Here is an 18,867-nt window from a genome sequence, read left to right on the forward strand (position 1 = left end):
TCTACCTCAACATCAATAAAGCTCTCCCTGTACCTGCTTATTCACATCGTAAGTAATGGGATGATCATTCTAAGTATCATAGGTGAATACGGAGATGAAAGTCTTACTTAGGTTTGTGCGGAGAAGTGTCACTCCATTTTTGACAGGCAACGCCATCCTTCGTTTTGGACATCGTCCCCCTGTAGGTCTTCCCATTGCCAATCTTGCACTCTGAAAGATAGACTGAAGGGGGATCCACACAGTGGGCAAGCCCTCCACAAGAAACACCACGAAGAAGCTTTGCACTCTTCAGTCATGTTGAAAGGACTCGCATAGGAGACACCGTTTTCCCAATCTCCGAAAAGACAGACTTTACCATCTCCCATCTGTGTAAGAGCTGCAGTTCACTGAGCCGTTTGGTGCTTTGATTTATTTATTCAAAGTTACAGCCCCGCAGTGTCCCAGGTACCGTGCTGGGTGCTGGAGACACATGGAGTCTAGAATGGAGTCCCTACCATCATGGAGCTTATGTTCTAGTGGACTCTGGGGGCTGGTTACAGAAAGTAATCAAGGTAACCCTGCGGGGAAATACGTAACAGAGAAAACAAATAGCATGAGGACAGAGTGACAGGGAAGAGGGACAGGGGCTTTTCAGGCAGTGGGGGAAGCAGACTTTTCAGAGGTAGAAAGAGATCCAAGCCACTTTTTTTTTTTTTTTTGAGGCTCCTGGTATTTTAAATATGAAAAACTGCCAAACAGTTATACATTTTAAATGTGGACAGTAGACCCTCTCAGCTGGCCTCCGCTTAGCCAACTCACTGGTTAGCCAAGAGACTCCAAGCTGTTTTAAAAACACATGGTCAGATGCCCACCTATGTCCCACATGTGGTGAGGTGGGCACCTGGGGCTGGTGGGGTCACCTTCCAGTGTGCCCCCCAATTCTGTCCCCACCAGGTGGGGTTTTTGTTTACAAGAGTCAACTATTTTCATCGTCAAAACTTTTTACCCAGCTATATTTGATTAAGGATGATCTAAACTGAGAAATGAATGTGAAAAAAAAATTGCTTTAAAAAAAACCAAGATGAATGTTTTTAAGGACTGGAAAGACTTGAATAGTTTTTTAAAAGGCTATCAAGCCCACTGAGGGTAGTCCACTCATACGGTTGGCTATAGAATTTTGGGTGGGAAATCCTAAAAATATAAAGATACTTCACAGTCAGATTAATAGATGTCTCTAGACCTTGCTCCACTTCAAAGAGAAGGAAACCAATTCTCCTAGGCAATGTACTTAGAGGATAGTTTATGCAAGGAATGCGCCAGGTAACTGCTTTCAGTAGCCCCATATTCAAAGAAAGAAACCTCTACTCTACATCAAAAGGTGCCAATGTAAATTGCGTTTTCTATGAAAATATAAAATATTGAAGGTATATGTGTGTCATCTTTCATGATTTCCCACCTTAGCCAAGTTTTTTAATTAATCGATCAGTTATCTCAGGAAAGTTCTTTTAACACACCAATAGCAAACAGATGCTTTTAAACCCAAGACTATGTATAAAGACTGCAAATGCATCTTCACTGAGAGCGATTATTACAGTAGACATATTACATTGATCAAAAGTGTAAATTCAAGGTACTTTGGAGGCCCAGCGGTGAGGGGAGGCTTTTCAAAAAAGGTGATGCTTGAGTTGAGATGTGGGAGGTGAGAACAAAAGAGGGGCCTTGACAGCAGGGTGTGTGCCTGGTATGTGGGAGGAACAGCCACAAGCCCAGTGTAGAAAAGCCTCGTGAACCAAGCAAATGGGGTAGTCTTAAATAACACAGGCCCCAGTAGCTTTCAGATAAGTATCTGGATTTTATTCTAAGGGCACGAGGAGTTTCAAGCAGGGAAGTCACAGCTTGTCACTGGCCAGGCCACGGTCACGGTGACCAGTGACAGTGACCACTTAGACCTTGGTGGCAGCAACGGCCGTGCAGGCCAGGGGCAGATGTAGGTGTGATCTGACACTGAGTGTTCCCAGAAAAGCCCAGGCAGGTAATTTAGCAGTGGGTCGATGAGCTACAGTAAAGAAACAAGAGCTGCAGAATGCCTGACTTTTGACTTTTTACCTCTCTTTTGTTTGTATGTACCCACCAGAGTTTATATAACCTTTTACTCCTTTCCATCACCTTGAAAACAAGCAACTATTCAACTATTCAAACTAAGCCTAGCGGTCACCTTCCTCTTCTTTCTGGTTAACAATTTACAAATGATTTATTTAAATGTTAGCATTTTGCCGGGAAAATCACACCAGCCCCCCCCCCTTTTTTAATCTAGTAGGTAACCCTATATAACTCATCCTCTACTATTTGTAAAAATGAGTAACTTCAACAGATAAACTTTAGGTTTGCTCTGCACTTTAACCTCAAGAGTTAGGGATAAACAGTGATAAGAAAAGGAGTATGGCAGGTACACAGCTAATTCAACCTCAGAAGATGAACCGAGGCATAGAAATAATCCTAACCTAAAGAAATACTTCAAAAAAACATATTTACATATTTAGAGTTTTGTGTTGAGACTAGAGAGGATGTTGCAGGTTATTGTGAAGAACGAGTGAAAGAGGATGTTTCTTTAACATCCGTGATACAGAATATTTGGAGAGCCGCATTGTTACTATAAATGGTCCCAGTCCCAGTCAACAACAGACTACAGGGTTGTTTTTAAAGGGTCATATATTCACTTAAATCTTCAGACATACTTAATGGAATTTTACATCTCGAAAAAGTCATACAATTTCCATAGGAATCGAGGCCATCTGTTATCCTAAACAATGGGAATATTGACCCAGAATTTTCAAGGAAACTATGGAAAAGGAACTGCAGCTCTTGCACATTTCCAAAAGATCACATTTCCGAGTCTGAGGGAAATCGAGACCATGACCGAAAAACATTGGAAATGTTAAAAAATGAAAGTAAAGATTTTGTCTGTATCCAAATGTTACTGAGGATTTAAGACACCTCAGTTTTTCTATTTCCGCAGGCTTCAGTCCAGAAGCTAGGGCCCAGGGACCGTGGTCCCTGCAGTCAAAAAGCCAAGATCATAAGGAATGCTTAGATTCCCCTCTCCTCAAAAAGAAAATAAAATATTGACTTATTTCCCGGGCCCTAGAAGTAGACATGATTTTCAGTCCAATTCCTTCCTTTTTAAAGCAAGAAAAATGAAATCTAAAAGGTGAAGTTATATGCTCAACTTGACCAATGGGATTAGTGACCAAATCTTATCCTGAGTCTGAATTCAATTTTGCTGCATGATATTGCCTCGGTTCTCTGGTCTGATAAACTACAGAGATAAAAGAGGAGGTGGGGAGGGGAGGAGAAAGGGGAACAGAAGGGGGATGGGTGGGGAGGAAAAGAAGAAGGAGGGGACCAGGATAAGGAAGAAGAAGAAAACATTGTACGCACTTCTCTTTTCGAATAAAATCACATCTCTCATCCTGAAGACTATAGAAGACTTGCTGTTTTCAGCCATGGTCACACATTGTTGCTCTTTACTGTGAAATTGGAATGACCTGCAGAAGAAAATCAGGAAACCCCCACCCCCCAAAAAATGATTTCCCCTATTTAAGGAAAGTAAACTTTTGTTAATAATTAAGAGACTCAAAAGATAACTGTACCTCTTGATGGGTCAAGGAGTTTGGAATGGTTACTTCCCATTAAAGTTGGCCTAGTATCAAGGAAGTGCTGGAAAAGGATACCTCAACAGGTAGTTCCTCTTGTTTCCTTCTCCGTTTACCTTCTCCTCCTCCAAATGTTCTCTCTATTTCAACTACTTTGCTCTTTCTTCACTTATGTGCTAGAATATTTGCTTTTGTGTTGGAAAGAAACAACTCTCTAATTGCTTTGAACCCCTTTCCAAGATCGTCTATGTGACTTCTGGACTCCTAGAATTTCCCCTTCCTATAAAATCCCCTTGACTTTAGCCTCTACATGTCATCTCCTTTCCCTTCACCTCACCCCACCTTGCCCATCCCCGTGGTCCTGCTGTGGACATCCAGTCTGGCATTCAAAGCCATCCACGACTGTCTTTCCAGCTCCAGCTCCTCTATGAGCCCTTCTGTCACCGATGTGGTCCATTCGGTCCTGTTCACAGGGCCACGTGGCTCCCTGGGACCAGAATGCCTCCTGCCTTGTCAGTACCTGTCACTCACCCTTCAAAGCCCTGCTCAGTGCTTCCTCCTCCCCAGGCTTTCTCCAGCCCTCTCAACCCTTAAGAATTGTTCTTTCCTCTGAATCTTTATAGAGCACACATTGATTATGTCACTTATCGACACCTCGCCTCGCATGTATTTTTAAAAAATTTTTCCATTTATCCAGCTTCTGTGACAACACCACAAACACAAAAAGGCAAGCACTGGATCTTGCAACTATACAAAGATCTATCATAAACTGATAGAGATCATATATGCCAAATATGTTGGATCACTGCATCTCTGCTTCTTTGTTCCTTAGGCTGGGACATGTCCAGTCACAGGAACCTCATTAAATATTTACTGATGATGATGTCAAAAACTAGAGCTCAGAACGGTAGCTGGTGATGTCATGTGTAAAAATAACATCCTTTGGGAGCATTTTTTCTAAAGGGGACACGAATAAACTCTAACAAGGAAATGTTCGTATGGCTTCCTAATCCAGGGAGCAAACACAGATTCCAAACTCCAATCTCATGAAATGCCTCACGCCTCTTAAATCCTGTTTTCGTTAATAAATCCCGGAGCAGACTCCTCGTTATCAAAATAATAGTGTCTCAAATGGCAACCTTTCCACCAGTGAGCAACGCCAAGAGAATACCTGCAAATGAATTCTGTTTCCTCCTCACATTTCCTTGAGCATTCGTCTATGCTTCCTAATGATAGCTGCTTCTTAGTGAGGCTGAATAATGAAGCCCCCTGCGTGTTCACATAGTCATCCAGGGGGTCTCCGCGACCTGCAAACAGAAGGTGGACGTGGGATAACCAGGTAAGATCCGTCATCAGGCCTTTGTAATCCTCTATTTGCTGTGCATCAATCACATAAAACTTGCTGTTTTCTTGGAAAGCGGAACAGGTGTCATGAGGAAAAAATGTTGAGGCAGGAAAATGGTTCCACTATTAGGTTGCATTATGTTAAAAGAGCAAGTCGATTGATAGATTGATAGATTAGGATTCTTTAACAACTTCTGTTACTACTTTAATGGCCATGAAACCTTAAATAAGAATAAATTTGGTTTATTTGCTATGGATTGCCGTGCCGTGATGGAACAGGAAGAGGCCACCAGCACCCCCCATGTTGGCAATTACTGATGTTGGTTTGTCCACCCCTGGCTGTAAACCCAACTTGGAGGCCATTACTTGATTGCCAACAGTGTAAGCTGTGGTTGTGACTGTTACTTAGGCTGATGTGACATTCTCTGAATGGTTCCACCACGAGATATAAAAATGTTGGTGAGTTGATGATTTTAATAAATAAGACCTGAACTAAATCTCAACTACTATCCAAGATCATTCTTAAACTGGGCTTCGTACGGTGACAGCTCACTATGAATTAAATAAGAGAAATCATGTTCTTCCACAATGTCTCTGGCATTTCTGAGGAAATGATAAAAAAGGCAGAGCCTGGGATAAATACTGGCCTTGATTTTTCTGGGAGCTAAAATCGGAGTCAAAGAATCTGTCCGAGGGTTTCTCTGCCCCTTGCTAGGGCAGAGAGTGTTCCCACAAGAGCTACTACAAGGAGTGTTCTCTGTTCCGAGGCCCCAGGCAGTGCCCGAGCTGGCTTTGACGGCTCTACTCCAGGCCTGGAGATGGTGGCCTCCCTGTTTTTGGTGTGGAACCCTAATGATTCTCCCAGGGTGAGAGGCCAGAAGAGGTTAATGAAATGAAGACAGCTAAGCTGCCTAAAGTTTGCCTAAATGGGATTAGGCAACATGGCAGCCTTGACCACCTCCAGGGGAGTGGCAGGGACCAAAGCCAGGCTGAGTGGGTTGAAGAGTGACCAGAAGTCGTGGACCCACATGAGAAGACAAGTCTTCAGGAGCCTAGCTGTGAAAGGAGCTCTTCCCAGACAGCTTGTGCTGTCACAGAATTTTTTTTAAAGATAAGACATCCTGGAGCATGTTTAGATACTGATGAAAATTATCCAGTAGGAAGGATCATTAGGGGTCAGCCCCTCATTCTCAGAAAGGCCCTCCCTGCCCACCTGCGAACACATGGGACACAGAGCCGATGCATTCTAAAGACGGAGACGAGTCATCTTCTGGAGACCATGCTCCCCTCCCTCTGCTATCTGTCCTCCCCCAATTTGTCCTCCCTCCAAACTGGAAGGTGGCTCTTGAACAGGAAGTTGGCTGATGTAATTTAAACTTAAGGTACCAGAAAGCACTAGAAAAAGGTTTCAAAGGATTATGGAGAAGGAGAGGTTTTAGACCCAGGTCCATTCCTTCATCCTGTATTTCTCCCGATTTGAACTCTTATTTCCAAGAAGAGGTATGCTTGGGTAAATTCTATAGATCAGGCACCTGGGTGGCTCAGTCGGTTAAGCATCTGCCTTCGGCTCAGTCATGATCCCGGGGTCCTGGGATGGAGTCCTGCATCAGGCTCCCTACTCAGCGGGGGGCCTGTATCTCCCTCTCCCTCTGCCCCTCTCCTGCTTGTGCTCTCTCTCTCTGTCAAATACATACATACATACATGCATAAAATAGTAAAAAAAAAAAAAAAAACCATGGCAAACAGTAACTCTGGAAAGCGTATCCTATAAAGACTCAAATTAGACTTTCTGGAGAGTTCTTAGAAAGTTGAGCAGGCTGGGGTATAAATGATAACAAGACAAGAAAATTTCCATTTATATCACTCTTTAATTAAGTTGCCTTTGATTATGTTATTATATTTCATAGCAAAAAGCTGCTGAGACCACCTTAGGAGCTGATGTCCCAAAGAAATATTCCCAAAAAGAATACATTTTTTTCTTTTGTGCTTGAAAAGTTCTCCCGCATTATTTTCTTTGCTTCAACTTGAGGGCTCTATGGCAGTGGGGTGTCGTACAATGTATTGGTTGACCAAGAAATATTAAACACACCCTTTCAGTAAGAAATTATTTTTAGGGCACCTGGGAGGCTCAGTCAGTTAAGCGTCTACGTTTGGCTCAGGTCATGATCCTGGGGTCCTGGGATCGAGCCCCACATTGGGCTCCCTGCTCAGTGGGGAGTCTGCTTCTCCCCCTCCAATTCTCCCCTGCTCACGCTTTCTTTTTCTCTCTTTCTCAAATAAATAAATAAAATCTTAAAAAGAAAAGAAAAGTATCTTTGTATTCGAGGCCAAATGTAGATGTATGTTGCTCCGAAACATATGTATTACATTAATAATGTGGGTTTATTTTTTATCACTGTGGTGTGTATATTTACACCCATGCTCATGTGTTTGAAAAAAAAAAAAAAGACTTAGTGGTTTATGAAACCATGAAGAACAGCTGTAAAAGGATAGTTTTTTTCCTCTCCCCAGTCACGTTTGTGCCATGGAAAGATGAAACGCATCCACAGAAACAGAGAGTAAATGCCTTCCTTTCAAAAGAGCTTATGAAAGTCTCCCCACAAGGTTGGCGAAAACCTATGTTAATCCTATTGCAGAAGAGTTTGCTCTCCCATCTTGGTGCGAGCCACTGAGTCAGCTCCTGGCGTTCCAATCCCGTTGCCCATAGGCTAACATAGAATACGCATACCTACACCCCTACACACTACCATTTCCCACAGAAATCTCTGTGCAATCTTCTGCTCTGTATTTTCTTTGGTATTTCTTTAAATGGCTCCACTGACTTCAAACACATTTAACTCTAATTTAAAGTACAGCTTACAAAATTTTATCTGGCAATTCATAAATTGAATTTTAAGTATCCATACATTGTTTATGGGAAGAACTACCAGCATCGTGTATGATTCCATTTAGAAGAAATGTCCAAAAGAGGCAAATCAGAGACAGAAAGTAGATTGGTGATTGCCAGGAGCTAGGCAGAGATGGAGGTGGGGGGAGGGGGTTTGGGGGTGACAGCTAAGGGATGTGGAATTTCTTCCTGGGGTAATGGAAATGTTCAAAAATGTATTGTGGTGATGGTTGCACAACTCTGCAAACCACTGCATTGTAGGCTTGAAATGGGTAAATTGTATGTGAATTATATTTCAATAAAGCTGTCAAAAAACCCACAAAACTATAAGGACATGCTTACAATATTTTAAGGGAAGTTTAAACAAAGCTGAAAAGCGAGAAGAGCACCAAATTCCTCCTAGAAAAGTCTTGGCTTAAATTCTGGTTTCTTCACTTCCTGGATTTGGGAGTTTGGTCAAAAGAGAAATAACCTCATTTTCCTAAGTATGGATTTCCTCCTCTGTAAAATGGGGATGAATACACTACCCTACCTACCGCATCAGCTAAATAAGCAAGTATTATCTAAGGACACACACACACATATATATAAAAATGTGCCTAGCTTCTCTCAAGCACTATGTGAAGGTTTATGGAATTCCTACATGCATACTTCATTTGGCAAACCGACGCGCGTGGTTTCTCCAGGCATAAGGAGCAAATCCTAGACATATGGAAGGCTCACGTCAAGCCTCAGCAGGCAGGGAACCCCCACAGACTGGTCAGAAAACACAAAGAAGTATTTCACTGCTTACATTTGAAAGTGAAGAGAATACGACACATTAACAAAAATGGTCTCAGTTAATGGAACTGAGAGCCAGGCAAGGGCGCCAAGAACTTTTTGGGCGGCTGGCTATGCAGGCTATTGTTTCAACTACAATAACCATCACTGGCAAGCAATCTTGTCGATTTAAAAAGTCATTCATCATTTCCCCTGCCCACTGGTCTTTAGCATGCATGGGCAAATTAAGCTCAGTTCTTAAAGAATTTTTCTTTTTTTTTTTTTAATGTTTATATATATTTTTTAAAGATTGTATTTATTTATTTGAGAGAGAGAGAGGGAGAGGGCACAAGCAGGGAGAAGGAGCAGAGGGAGAGGGAGAAGCAGGCTTCCCGCTGAGCAGGGAGCCCGATGTGGGGCTCGATCCCAGGACCCTGGCATCATGACCCATGCTGAAGGCAGATGCTTAACCGACTGAGCCACCCAGGCGCCCCCTCAAAGAATTTTTCAATCATACATGCAGATTTTGACTTGGGATGCTCGTGAATCAAAAGCTAAATTAAACAAGCTGCACAGAAAGCCATCATGTGATCTATTTTTAGGACATTGCTAGGAAAAACATTTGAATTGAAATTTTAAAAAATCCTTTGTCTTACCTGATTTCAGAAATAAAAGAAGTAGAAGGACCACTTCCTTATGTTCCATCTTTGGGACTGGGTTGCCAGCACTGCCCAGAAAACTGGGTGTCCCAATCCCGAGATGTTATTGACTTACCTGAGAGGAAACACATCCACAAATAAGATAATCACATGGAGTTAATTATTTTCTGAGACGCCCATTGCCACTGTGCTCTGAAGGGTTCAAACATTACCTCGGCTGGCGGATCTTACAAAATCCAAATCTGTAATAGATGCTGGGAAGTGGTGAAAGCAGCCCCCCCCCCGCCCCCCGCCCCCCGCCACTGCCCCAGGCTGCCTTCTTATCTCCTGATTCCTCTCTCCCGGCAACCCGCAGCCCACCATCTTTCCTACCCGGTCTTGTGTCCTTTGTCCTCTCCTTCCCTGGCTTAACATAGAAAGAAAAATCACACTAATAGCCAACCTTTGCTGAGAACTGGCCTAGGCCAGACACTGTGCTGAGAGGTGCGTATGCATAGTTTCATTCAACCTTCAACACAAGCAATATTAATATTTCCACTTTAATGAGGGCACTCAGGCTAAGATAGTGTAAGTTTCTCAAGGTTACTCAGCCACCGATGGTTGAGACCATGGAGGCCTTAGATTATAAACATAAGCGAAGGGCCTTGTCATTCACATCCCCACATCTTACCAAACAATGTAGAAATTACTAGAAAGTTAAAATATTTATTATTATCAAAATGTCTTTATGTCCAGTGGACTCACATGTTTTCCATGATTATAAATTATGTTGTAAAAATATTGGTCTTTTCCCCAAATAAACTCATAGTGAGTGACATTCTCATCCTCAGGAAATAAAGCAAGAGGGGTAAAACCAAGTTTAAAGAGTCTGTCTCAAGTTTAATTGTTGGTTCTGTACTTTTCCTCTGACTCAAGGCCGCAATCACCAGGTAGTACATGCTTTAAAACTATTTCAGATTTCAAAAATATTTAGGAGTAGTTCAGTGGATTCTATTTGACTTGTGAAATAAGAACAAGAAATACTCCTGTCTCTAGGCTATGAAATTTCTTTCTATAAATTAACTAGCGAGGTGTAGAGGTTGGCACCAAGCCTCCTGCAGAATTTCCTGGGATGGAAGTACTGTGCAGAATTCTCAAGAACAAAACATGTTGGAGAACAAGAACGTAGACTATTGTGAGCAGAGGTGTGAGTTAATCACATTTCCTGGTTTTCTACTTTATCCTAGCTTTCTTCTCTCCTCAAACTCTTCGGCCTCCCTCACCCCTCCCTGTCCCCAAGTGGCCTGGTTTACTAAAGGGGACACAATGTGGAAGCAAGTTGAGGAGTCAGAACTGGGAAGACTCTTTTTCTTAAAATATTCAAAATGCCTTTTAGGGGGATTATGTTGATGTGTTTGAGAAAGTTCTTTGGGGGGGGGGAAACAGACTTTACTAATATGTAATGATTCCCATATGCATTTATTTCCATTTAAAATATTTTAGTGTTGGGGCACCTGATGGCTCAGTTGGTTAAGCATTCGACTCTAGATCTCAGCTCAGGTCTTAATTTCAGGGTCATGGAGCTTACTTTAAAAAAAGAAAGAAGAAAGAAGAAAGAAAGAAAGAAAGAAAGAAAGAAAGAAAGAAAGAAAGAAAGAAAGAAAGGAAGGAAGGAAGGAAGGAAGGAAGGAAGGAAGGAAGGAAGGAAGGAAGGAAGAAAGAAAGAAAGGAAGGAAGGGAAAGAAAGGAAGGAAGGAAGGAAGGAAGGAAGGAAGGAAGGAAGGAAGGAAGGAAGGAGAAAGAAAGAAAGAAAGAAAGAAAGAAAGAAAGAAAGAAAGAAAGAAAGAAAGAAAAGAAGGAAGGAAGGAAGGAAGGAAGAAGAAGAAGAAGAAGAAGAAGAAGAAGAAGAAGAAGAAGAAGAAGAAGAAAGAAAGAAAGAAAGAAAGAAAGAAAGAAAGAAAGAAAGAAAGAAAGAAAGAAAGGAAGGAAGGAAGAAAGAAAGAAAGAAAAAGAAAGGAAGGAAGGAAGGAAGGAAGAAGAAAGAAAGAAAGAAAGAAAGAAAGAAAGAAAGAAAGAAAGAAAGAAAGGGAAAGAAAGGAAGGAAGGAAGGAAGGAAGGAAGGAAGAAGAAAGAAAGAAAGAAAGAAAGAAAGAAAGAAAGAAAGAAAGAAAGAAAGAAAAGAAAGAAAGAGAAAGAAAGAAAGAAAGAAAGAAAAGAAGGAAGGAAGAAGGAAGGAAGGAAGGAAGAAAGAAAGAAAGAAAGAAAGAAAGGAAGGAAGGAAGGAAGGAAGGAAGGAAGGAAGGAAGGAAGGAAGAAAGAAAGAAAGAAAGAAAGAAAGAAAGAAAGAAAGAAAGAAAGAAAGAAAGAAAGAAAGAAGGAAAGAAAAAGAAAATGAAAATATTTTAGTCCTGCCTTGTGGATGAAGCATCTCAGGAACAGTGTGCTCAGAAATTCTATATCCATGTAATGTTCCTTTTCCTGTTTTATTTTTTTATTCGGGTGGTGGCGGTATGCCTTTTGCCCCCTTTCCTTCTGGAAGCTTTTAGAACGATTTGATTCTACAAATGTTATCTTGTAAATCAGGTTGCCCTGCTATGGTCTTTTGACGATACGTTCTTCACCACCTTCATAATATATCGGTACCATGAGAGCACAGATAGACATGAAGCAGAATTTGGCGATTGTGCCTTCAGATACTACAGTGTGTAAGGGAAGAGCAAAGAGGAATGGGTCACACAGGTGCATGCTGGAGTGGGGGCATAAAGACTTCCATTATGGCGCGGCCCTCCATGATTTAGCTCCAGAGGCACAGGGTAGGCCTGAAGCCATGGACTATTCTAGATAGTTCATAGGAATCCCACACTGGCACCGTAGAAGGGTGTTGGGCAGTGGTTTTGTGCAAAGCTGTAAGGATACTTAATTCAAAGTAAGTCATTTTCCACTTGAAAGAGTGGCAAAACCTGAGGAAAGAAAGAAAGAGAGATCATCTCTGCACACTATTAGCAAGTTGAATAACTTCTGAGATGTGTATTCTTACTGAGTTCAATTCATTAAGTATTTACTGACCACCTACTATGTGTTGGATTCCTTTAAGTTTATATAAAAGGTACATATCACAGTCTCTACCCAAAGGAAGTCCAGGAAATTTCTGCATCTAAGATTTGTGAAGATTTCCGCTGCACTTGTTGCCAACACAAGGACATCAAAGTAAGATGGAAGATGAATCTAATTTCCTCAGCTCTGCCCAGTGTGGGGGCCTGCAGCCGAGATCCACTCAGGTTCCCTTAGGAAGGGAAGAATTGGTACCTTCCCTCCAGGCATTCAAATGGCAAATTCCTCGCAAGTCCCTTAGAGGTAAGTTATGAACACCCCGGGAGGTCCACCTCACCAGGAGAGTGAGGCAGAGATCCCCCACTCCGTGCCACCTGCACCCACCTTGTCTGAAGAAGCTGTGATCAGGTTACAACTTTCCAGGTGACATGCTTTCACAGTGCGTGAACCTTACGTTGCTGGCCTAACATTTGCATCTGTCACCTTTCCCTACGGACTGTCCCCCTTCCTCCAACCCCAGCAGAGTTCGTCCCAGCCCAGAATGTCCCCTCCAGGACCAGTCATTCTAAGACAGCTCATTCCTTTTACCATGACCATCTCTGAGTATCTGCAATAAGACCATGTATTTCAAAATGAAACTAGTCAAAAATTAATGAATCCATTAAGGGTTCAAACAAAGTCTACCTTCATGGTTGCAAGGATTCTAAGCAAGTTTTTCCTTGCCCTTGAGGTCAATTTGCAAACTGCTTTTACTGTGTTAATTTATTAGGGCATATCAGCTCGGAAACATTGTCCTCATTAATCTGAAGGTGGTTTTCATTTCTGTATCCGACCTTTTCTTTCAAATTTGTTAGCCTTTGTTCCTTAGTCTCTGGGACTATGGAATGAGCTACTTATCAGCTCTCAGCTCCCGTAAAGAGATAGCAGGGCTACTCAGTTAGCACAGGGGTTAAAATGTAACCTGTCCGGGCATACTGTCTAAGTAAGACCTCACTAATTCAGTGTTCAGCAAGGTGATATTTTCTTAATTGAATTGTGCTTGCGGAAATCAAGATGCTTATTCATTTTTGAAAAACAAATTAGTCTTTATTGGATACCTCCTCATTAGATTTGTTATCTGCTTAAGAAAATATTAACAGAGAAGAAGATAGTCACTCTCAGATAATTTACCAGCCCCCACTGAGTCAGCACTAGGATTCCCCAGAGATTCAGGCAAGCGTCCTTTCTGCTCTGAGGTCCAGATTCACTACAGATCAAACAAAGAAACCAGATCGTCTTTCTATCCTTAAAATTCATTATTGTCTAAGCTAATCCTCATAAAAGCCTTTTTTTTCATAGTACTTGAAAGGAACAGGACCTGTAGAAAACATTAAAAATTTTTTTTTTTAAAGATTTTATTTATTTATTTGACAGAGAGATAGACAGAAGAGCACAAGCAGAGGGAGTGGCAGAGGGCGAGGGAGAAGCAGGCTCTGCACCGAGCAGGGAACCCGATGCGGGACTCGATCCCAGGACCCTGAGATCATGACCTGAGCCGAAGGCAGACGCCCAACCATCTGAGCCACCCAGGCGCCCAACATTAAAATATTTTAAGAAAAAATAAGTATATATAAAAACTGGTGAAATCTGAGCTAGGTCTGTGGACTAGTTCATTACACTGTACCAACAGCAGTTTCCTGGTATTGATAATGAACTTTGGCTATGTTAAGTTATTACCTTTGGAGGAGCTGGGAGCTGGGTAATGGGGATACCAAACCTCTTAGCATTACTTTTGTAATTTCTTATTGTTTATAATCATTTCAAAATAAAAAGTAAAAATATCTATTTATGCATATACATATATATTAGTATGTATGTTGATATATTGGTATACATATGTATGTATTTGTATGTACGTTTTTGTATTTGGCTATACGTGTACATATTTGGATACCCGTGCATACATATTTGGTTATGTATGTATATATTTGGATATATGTGTACATATTTGGAGATATATATGTATATATTTAAGAGGACTCAGGATGATGTAAATGCTTTTTTACATTTACATGTAAATGTAAATTTACATGTACAGTCACAAAATCCCTTCCATTCTGCTTTCTTTTTAAAGATTTATTTATTTATTTATTTATTTGAGAGAGCGAGAATGAGAGAGAGAGTACATGAGAGGGGGGAGGGTTAGAGGGAGAAGCAGGCTCCTCGCCGAGCAGGGAGCCCGATGCGGGACTCGATCCAGGGACTCCAGGATCATGACCCAAGCCGAAGGCAGTCGCTTAACCAACTGAGCCACCCAGGCGCCCTCCCTGTGTATATTTTGATTGAATCCTCACACAGTAATGGTTTTAGGACATCAGATTCTATGAGAGAATAGAAAAATAATTCATTCTCTCCCTTACATTTTATTATTGATAGACTGTAAAAGTTTCAGCTTCCATAGCTTATTATTAATAATAAAAGATAAATTTTCAGGATGACAGTCAAATTTAGGAAAGCCTCTGTTGAACTATTTTTAGGTGTGAGCTGTAAGATTTGGAATAATTCCCACAGACGCTCTTCTAGCTTTGCATTTCACATCTGCATATCATATAGCACATTGTCCTGAAACAATCCATGTCCTGCACATTCCTGTTGCACCACCAAACCAGCACAGTGGTTGTTTGGAATATTCTGGAAGCCATTTACACGGGGACAGCCAGTACTAACATACACAGAAGTGACTCCATAGCACACAAATACACCACACTGAGCCCAAGTTAAATAAGCCCCAACTAAGTTTGTCTTAGCTGAATCCCAAAAATGCCCACAGCCACTCTAATGCCATTTAACTTGAAGAGACGGAGGGGAAGTTAGGGTGGAAAGAGATAGAAATTTTAACCAATTGTGGCTAAAATAGCTTACTTTTGCGAATTCTACAAAAGCGTAGGATCACATGAATACATTGCTAGGGCCCTTCCAGAGCCTTCTAGGGGCCTGCTAAAATTATTTATTGCTGTGGAATGAATCACCCCCAAACATGGCAACTGACAATAACAGCAATTATTTTGTCATCTCTTATAGTTATGTAAGTTGACTGGGCTCAGCCAGGGGGTCCTCTCACTTGGGGTCGTCCCGACACTGCAGTCAGAAGGTGGCTAGGGCCATCTCAACGGTGTCCTCACTCCCATGTCTCCTAGTGCATCCTGCCTGTCACTGGGACCTTAGCTGGGACTACGGGCCAGAGCACCTGTAGCTTTTCCATGTATCCTGGGCTTCCCGGCTGTGTGGCAGCTGGTTTCCAAGAGAATCAGGCAGAAGTTTTATCTCCTTTAGGACCTAGCTTGGAAAGTCACATGCGTCACCACCACCATGGTCGCAGGCCTGCCCAGACTCAAGGGGGGAACACATAGACCCTACCTGTCAATGGGAAAAGTGTCCACCTCACACTGTAAGAAGAGCGCATGTGATGGGCAGTCCTGTTGCCACCATCTTGGAAAACACCATTTGCTGCAGGGGCCCACAGAAGTATGGGACCCTGCAGCTTGAGCTTTGTTGGTTTCATTGTCAATCTGGATCTATTTACTGGTGTTGCCTAATTTAGCTCTTTCTATAGCTTATCAAAAGTGCCTTGCTAAAACTCTTCCCTCTCCCACCTAGACACAGATCAAATTCTTACAGTTTGCCCAAATAGCTTCAGGCACATCTGCTTCTACTGAAGATAGAGCTAGGGCTTTGTTCTCACCCACCCCCTGCTAAGTGATGTCAAAACACCCAATATCATTGTGTCTTTGTTAGGTAAACGGGCTTGTTTACTGTGAGTGACCCACAGGGAAGAAGTTCCAATCTGTCATTGCACGCAGAAAGGGAGGCTTTTGCTCATTAAGAAGAGAACACCCCACACCCATTACATTAAGTCAGGGTTATAACAACACAAAGTTTCTTGGGGGATCCAAAGTGTTGCAATCTTTAATTATCATAAACATGAATCCTTTCACAAAGCATACTGAAGTATGTGCTTTTTGGCACTGTTCAGGGTTGGAATGGACTTCTGGCATTAGCCCCTGATTCTGTCTTGTCAAAAGTCCCTCCAACCTGACATCATGGTGTTGGGGTAGACCTCTGGTATAAGGTCCTTTCCCCCTTTATGGTACATTCTCTCTCAGGCAGCCTGAGTGATTTCCCACAAATTGGTCACCCCTTTATATCCTTGAACTTCAACAGGCACTAGAGTGTAGATGTCCCGGTATTTTTCTCTCAGGGAGCTCCTCTGTCCCCAGGTCAATCGGTGAGGACAGGGAAGGAGGTGAGGACAGGGTAGGAGGGTCTCCCGGCTCCCCATTTGTATTCAAGTCCCAGTTGTAAATCCGTTGGAGGACACCCAAATTCTCTTCCTCAGTGCTGTGGGAGCTCCAATTCCTACCCAACCTAAATGTCCCTTTATAAAGATAAGGACTGAAAAACGTTCATTGAGCTTAGCAATGAGGGGGTCATCAGAGTGGTGGGAGCAGAAGCTAGGCCACAGCTGAAGCATTGGTGGCAGATAAAATGGAAACGACGTGCAGACAGCTCTTTCAGGAACTGGGGCCATGATGAATTGTGGGGGAAGATGCAGCGTGGGAGCTGGAGGGAGCCTTGGGGCGAAGGCCTCATTGCAGGGCTGACGGGAGAGCAAGTGGGTAATGAGGAGGCCAGAGCAGAGGGCGCTGACTGGAAGTACCAGAAGAGGCTGGGAGCCAAGCGCCAGCAGAGGGAGAATCCTGACCTGGTGGCGGGGAGTTTGCTGTCTCCGCCACAGGAAGCAGAGTGAGCCCCTTCAGGGTCCTAGTTCCTTCCCAGAGGAGAAGGAGCATGAAGGGGCAGGCCGAGGCAGGAGATGAGAGGAGGTCAGAAGTCTTGAGCCAGTCCATGAGGAGGTTCGCGGAGAGGAACCCCAGGGCTGGCCGCCCAGAGATGTGGTCTGGACTCTGGAGCCTGCGACCCCTCTCACCTCTCAAGAGGATGTGGCATAGCCTCTTTTGATCACATCTTCATGGGTGCCCTCGCCCAGTGGGCAGGTCAGTTATCTGGTTTCCGGCACCTTCATCCCTGCTGGAAACATCTCCTGGGCCTGCCTGAGCTGCTCTGATTGAATCTGGGTTGGGGGAGTGGAAGCAGCTCAGAGGAAAGTGACAGTAAATTTGGTTTTGTGTGGTTGGCAGGAGTGACAATGATTTAGTTTGCTAATGACTATGTTGTCTTTGGCTCTCCTCAGGACTCATTTATCGGCCTGGCCCTTGAAGGCATCTATCTGCACAGCAAGCCCTGGCGGGAGGGACGATAAGGGTGGAAAATTAGATTGGGGTCAGATGATTGGGGAGGGTGTTTGCTAAATACCGTGAGTTTCCACCTCAAGGCCGTGACTTAAGGTAGGGCACGCTACGAACGTGGGGAGTTCTGGGTTCCTCGAAAAAGAAAAGGTTATCATGTGTGGAGAAAAGGAATTAGGGTCCTTCCCTTTGTAGGCTCATCTGACCTTCATAAAAGAATAGTTTCTCTGGTGCTTAGTCTTAGAGCATGCATCAAAAAGTAGTTCCCTGGATTTTTAACCCTTTTCTGAGTCACTCCAACCTGGCTTCCTGAGTCCCTAAGGGTGGCCAGAGAGAAAAAGAAATCTGCTACGTTGGCATTCCAATTCAGTAACTTGTATGGATATTGTCTTGAAAGGATATATATACATAAGGGATCGCTAACCAGTATCTCACGGCAGTCCTCCCATCAGGCGTCTCTAGCCCAGTTCTTTCCAGAATCCTTCCCTGTCACCAAGGAGTGCCAGATGATTGCAAACACTGTTCAGTTTTATTTGACCAATTTTACAAGGCCAAGTGCCATATCTGAATAGCTCTAAGTGCTAAAAGGTTCCTGCATTTGGTTTCTCTGAGAAGCCTTTCCACCTGTCCAGGCCATAATCCACAGTGATCACCACCGAGAGTCCTTGAGACCCTTCTTCAGAAATGACTGAGGACGCAGAAAAAGTGTTATAGACAGTCGCCGACCTTCCTATCACAGAGTTGGGACACTGGCAGTTTGCTAACAATTAACCTTCTGCTAAGCGAATAGCTGGAAAAGTGAAATAAGACAAAGAGGTTAGTATTACCTCAGGGGACAATGAAGCATTGGTGGCTGGTCTAAACATATCCTTTAAAAACATTTATTTTACTAGTAGCTACCACTTACTGCAGACTTGTCCACTCCGCACTGGGCACAAACAACTCTGTGAATTAAATACAGTATGACCCCACATCATGAAATGATCACCATATTCTTCTCTATTATAATTATTGCCATTTTGCAGATCAGGGCATTGAAACTCACTTGCCCAGCCTTAGGCCGGTGGAAATTGGCAGAGCCAGGTTCCCACCCAAGTAGGTGGGTCTCAAGTGACTGCTTTTAATTCCTGCATCACAATGTATTTGGGGGAAGAAGGAACAGCAGTGGTAACAACAAGGATACTAACAACAACGAGTCCTGGCTCTGTCCTAAACACTCTACAAACGGTATTTCATTTACTCTTCATTCTGACCCTAAGAAGGAGGGACTG

At 42.9% G+C, this 18,867-nt stretch overlaps 1 protein-coding gene across 2 annotated transcripts in view; it reads right to left on the reverse strand.

The window, feature by feature from the left end:
- Window positions 1-9,412, reverse strand: part of LOC118001906 (plasminogen-like) — a 38,921-nt gene extending 29,509 nt beyond the window's left edge. For both annotated transcript variants that reach the window (XM_034992092.1, XM_034992093.1), the window contains exons 1-4: window positions 9,279-9,412; window positions 4,804-4,939; window positions 3,418-3,524; window positions 108-222 (exon numbers count right to left, since the gene is read on the reverse strand). In XM_034992092.1, coding sequence (XP_034847983.1) covers window positions 108-222; window positions 3,418-3,524; window positions 4,804-4,939; window positions 9,279-9,327 — 407 coding nt within the window. In that variant the 5' untranslated portion in view covers window positions 9,328-9,412. The remainder of the gene's footprint in view (window positions 1-107; window positions 223-3,417; window positions 3,525-4,803; window positions 4,940-9,278) is intronic.
- Between the last annotated feature and the right edge of the window lie 9,455 nt (window positions 9,413-18,867).

The sequence above is a fragment of the Mirounga leonina genome, unplaced genomic scaffold (assembly GCF_011800145.1).
Source record: "Mirounga leonina isolate KUSES-001 unplaced genomic scaffold, KU_Mleo_1.0 Mir_55, whole genome shotgun sequence".
Classification (NCBI taxonomy): Eukaryota; Metazoa; Chordata; class Mammalia; order Carnivora; family Phocidae; genus Mirounga; species Mirounga leonina.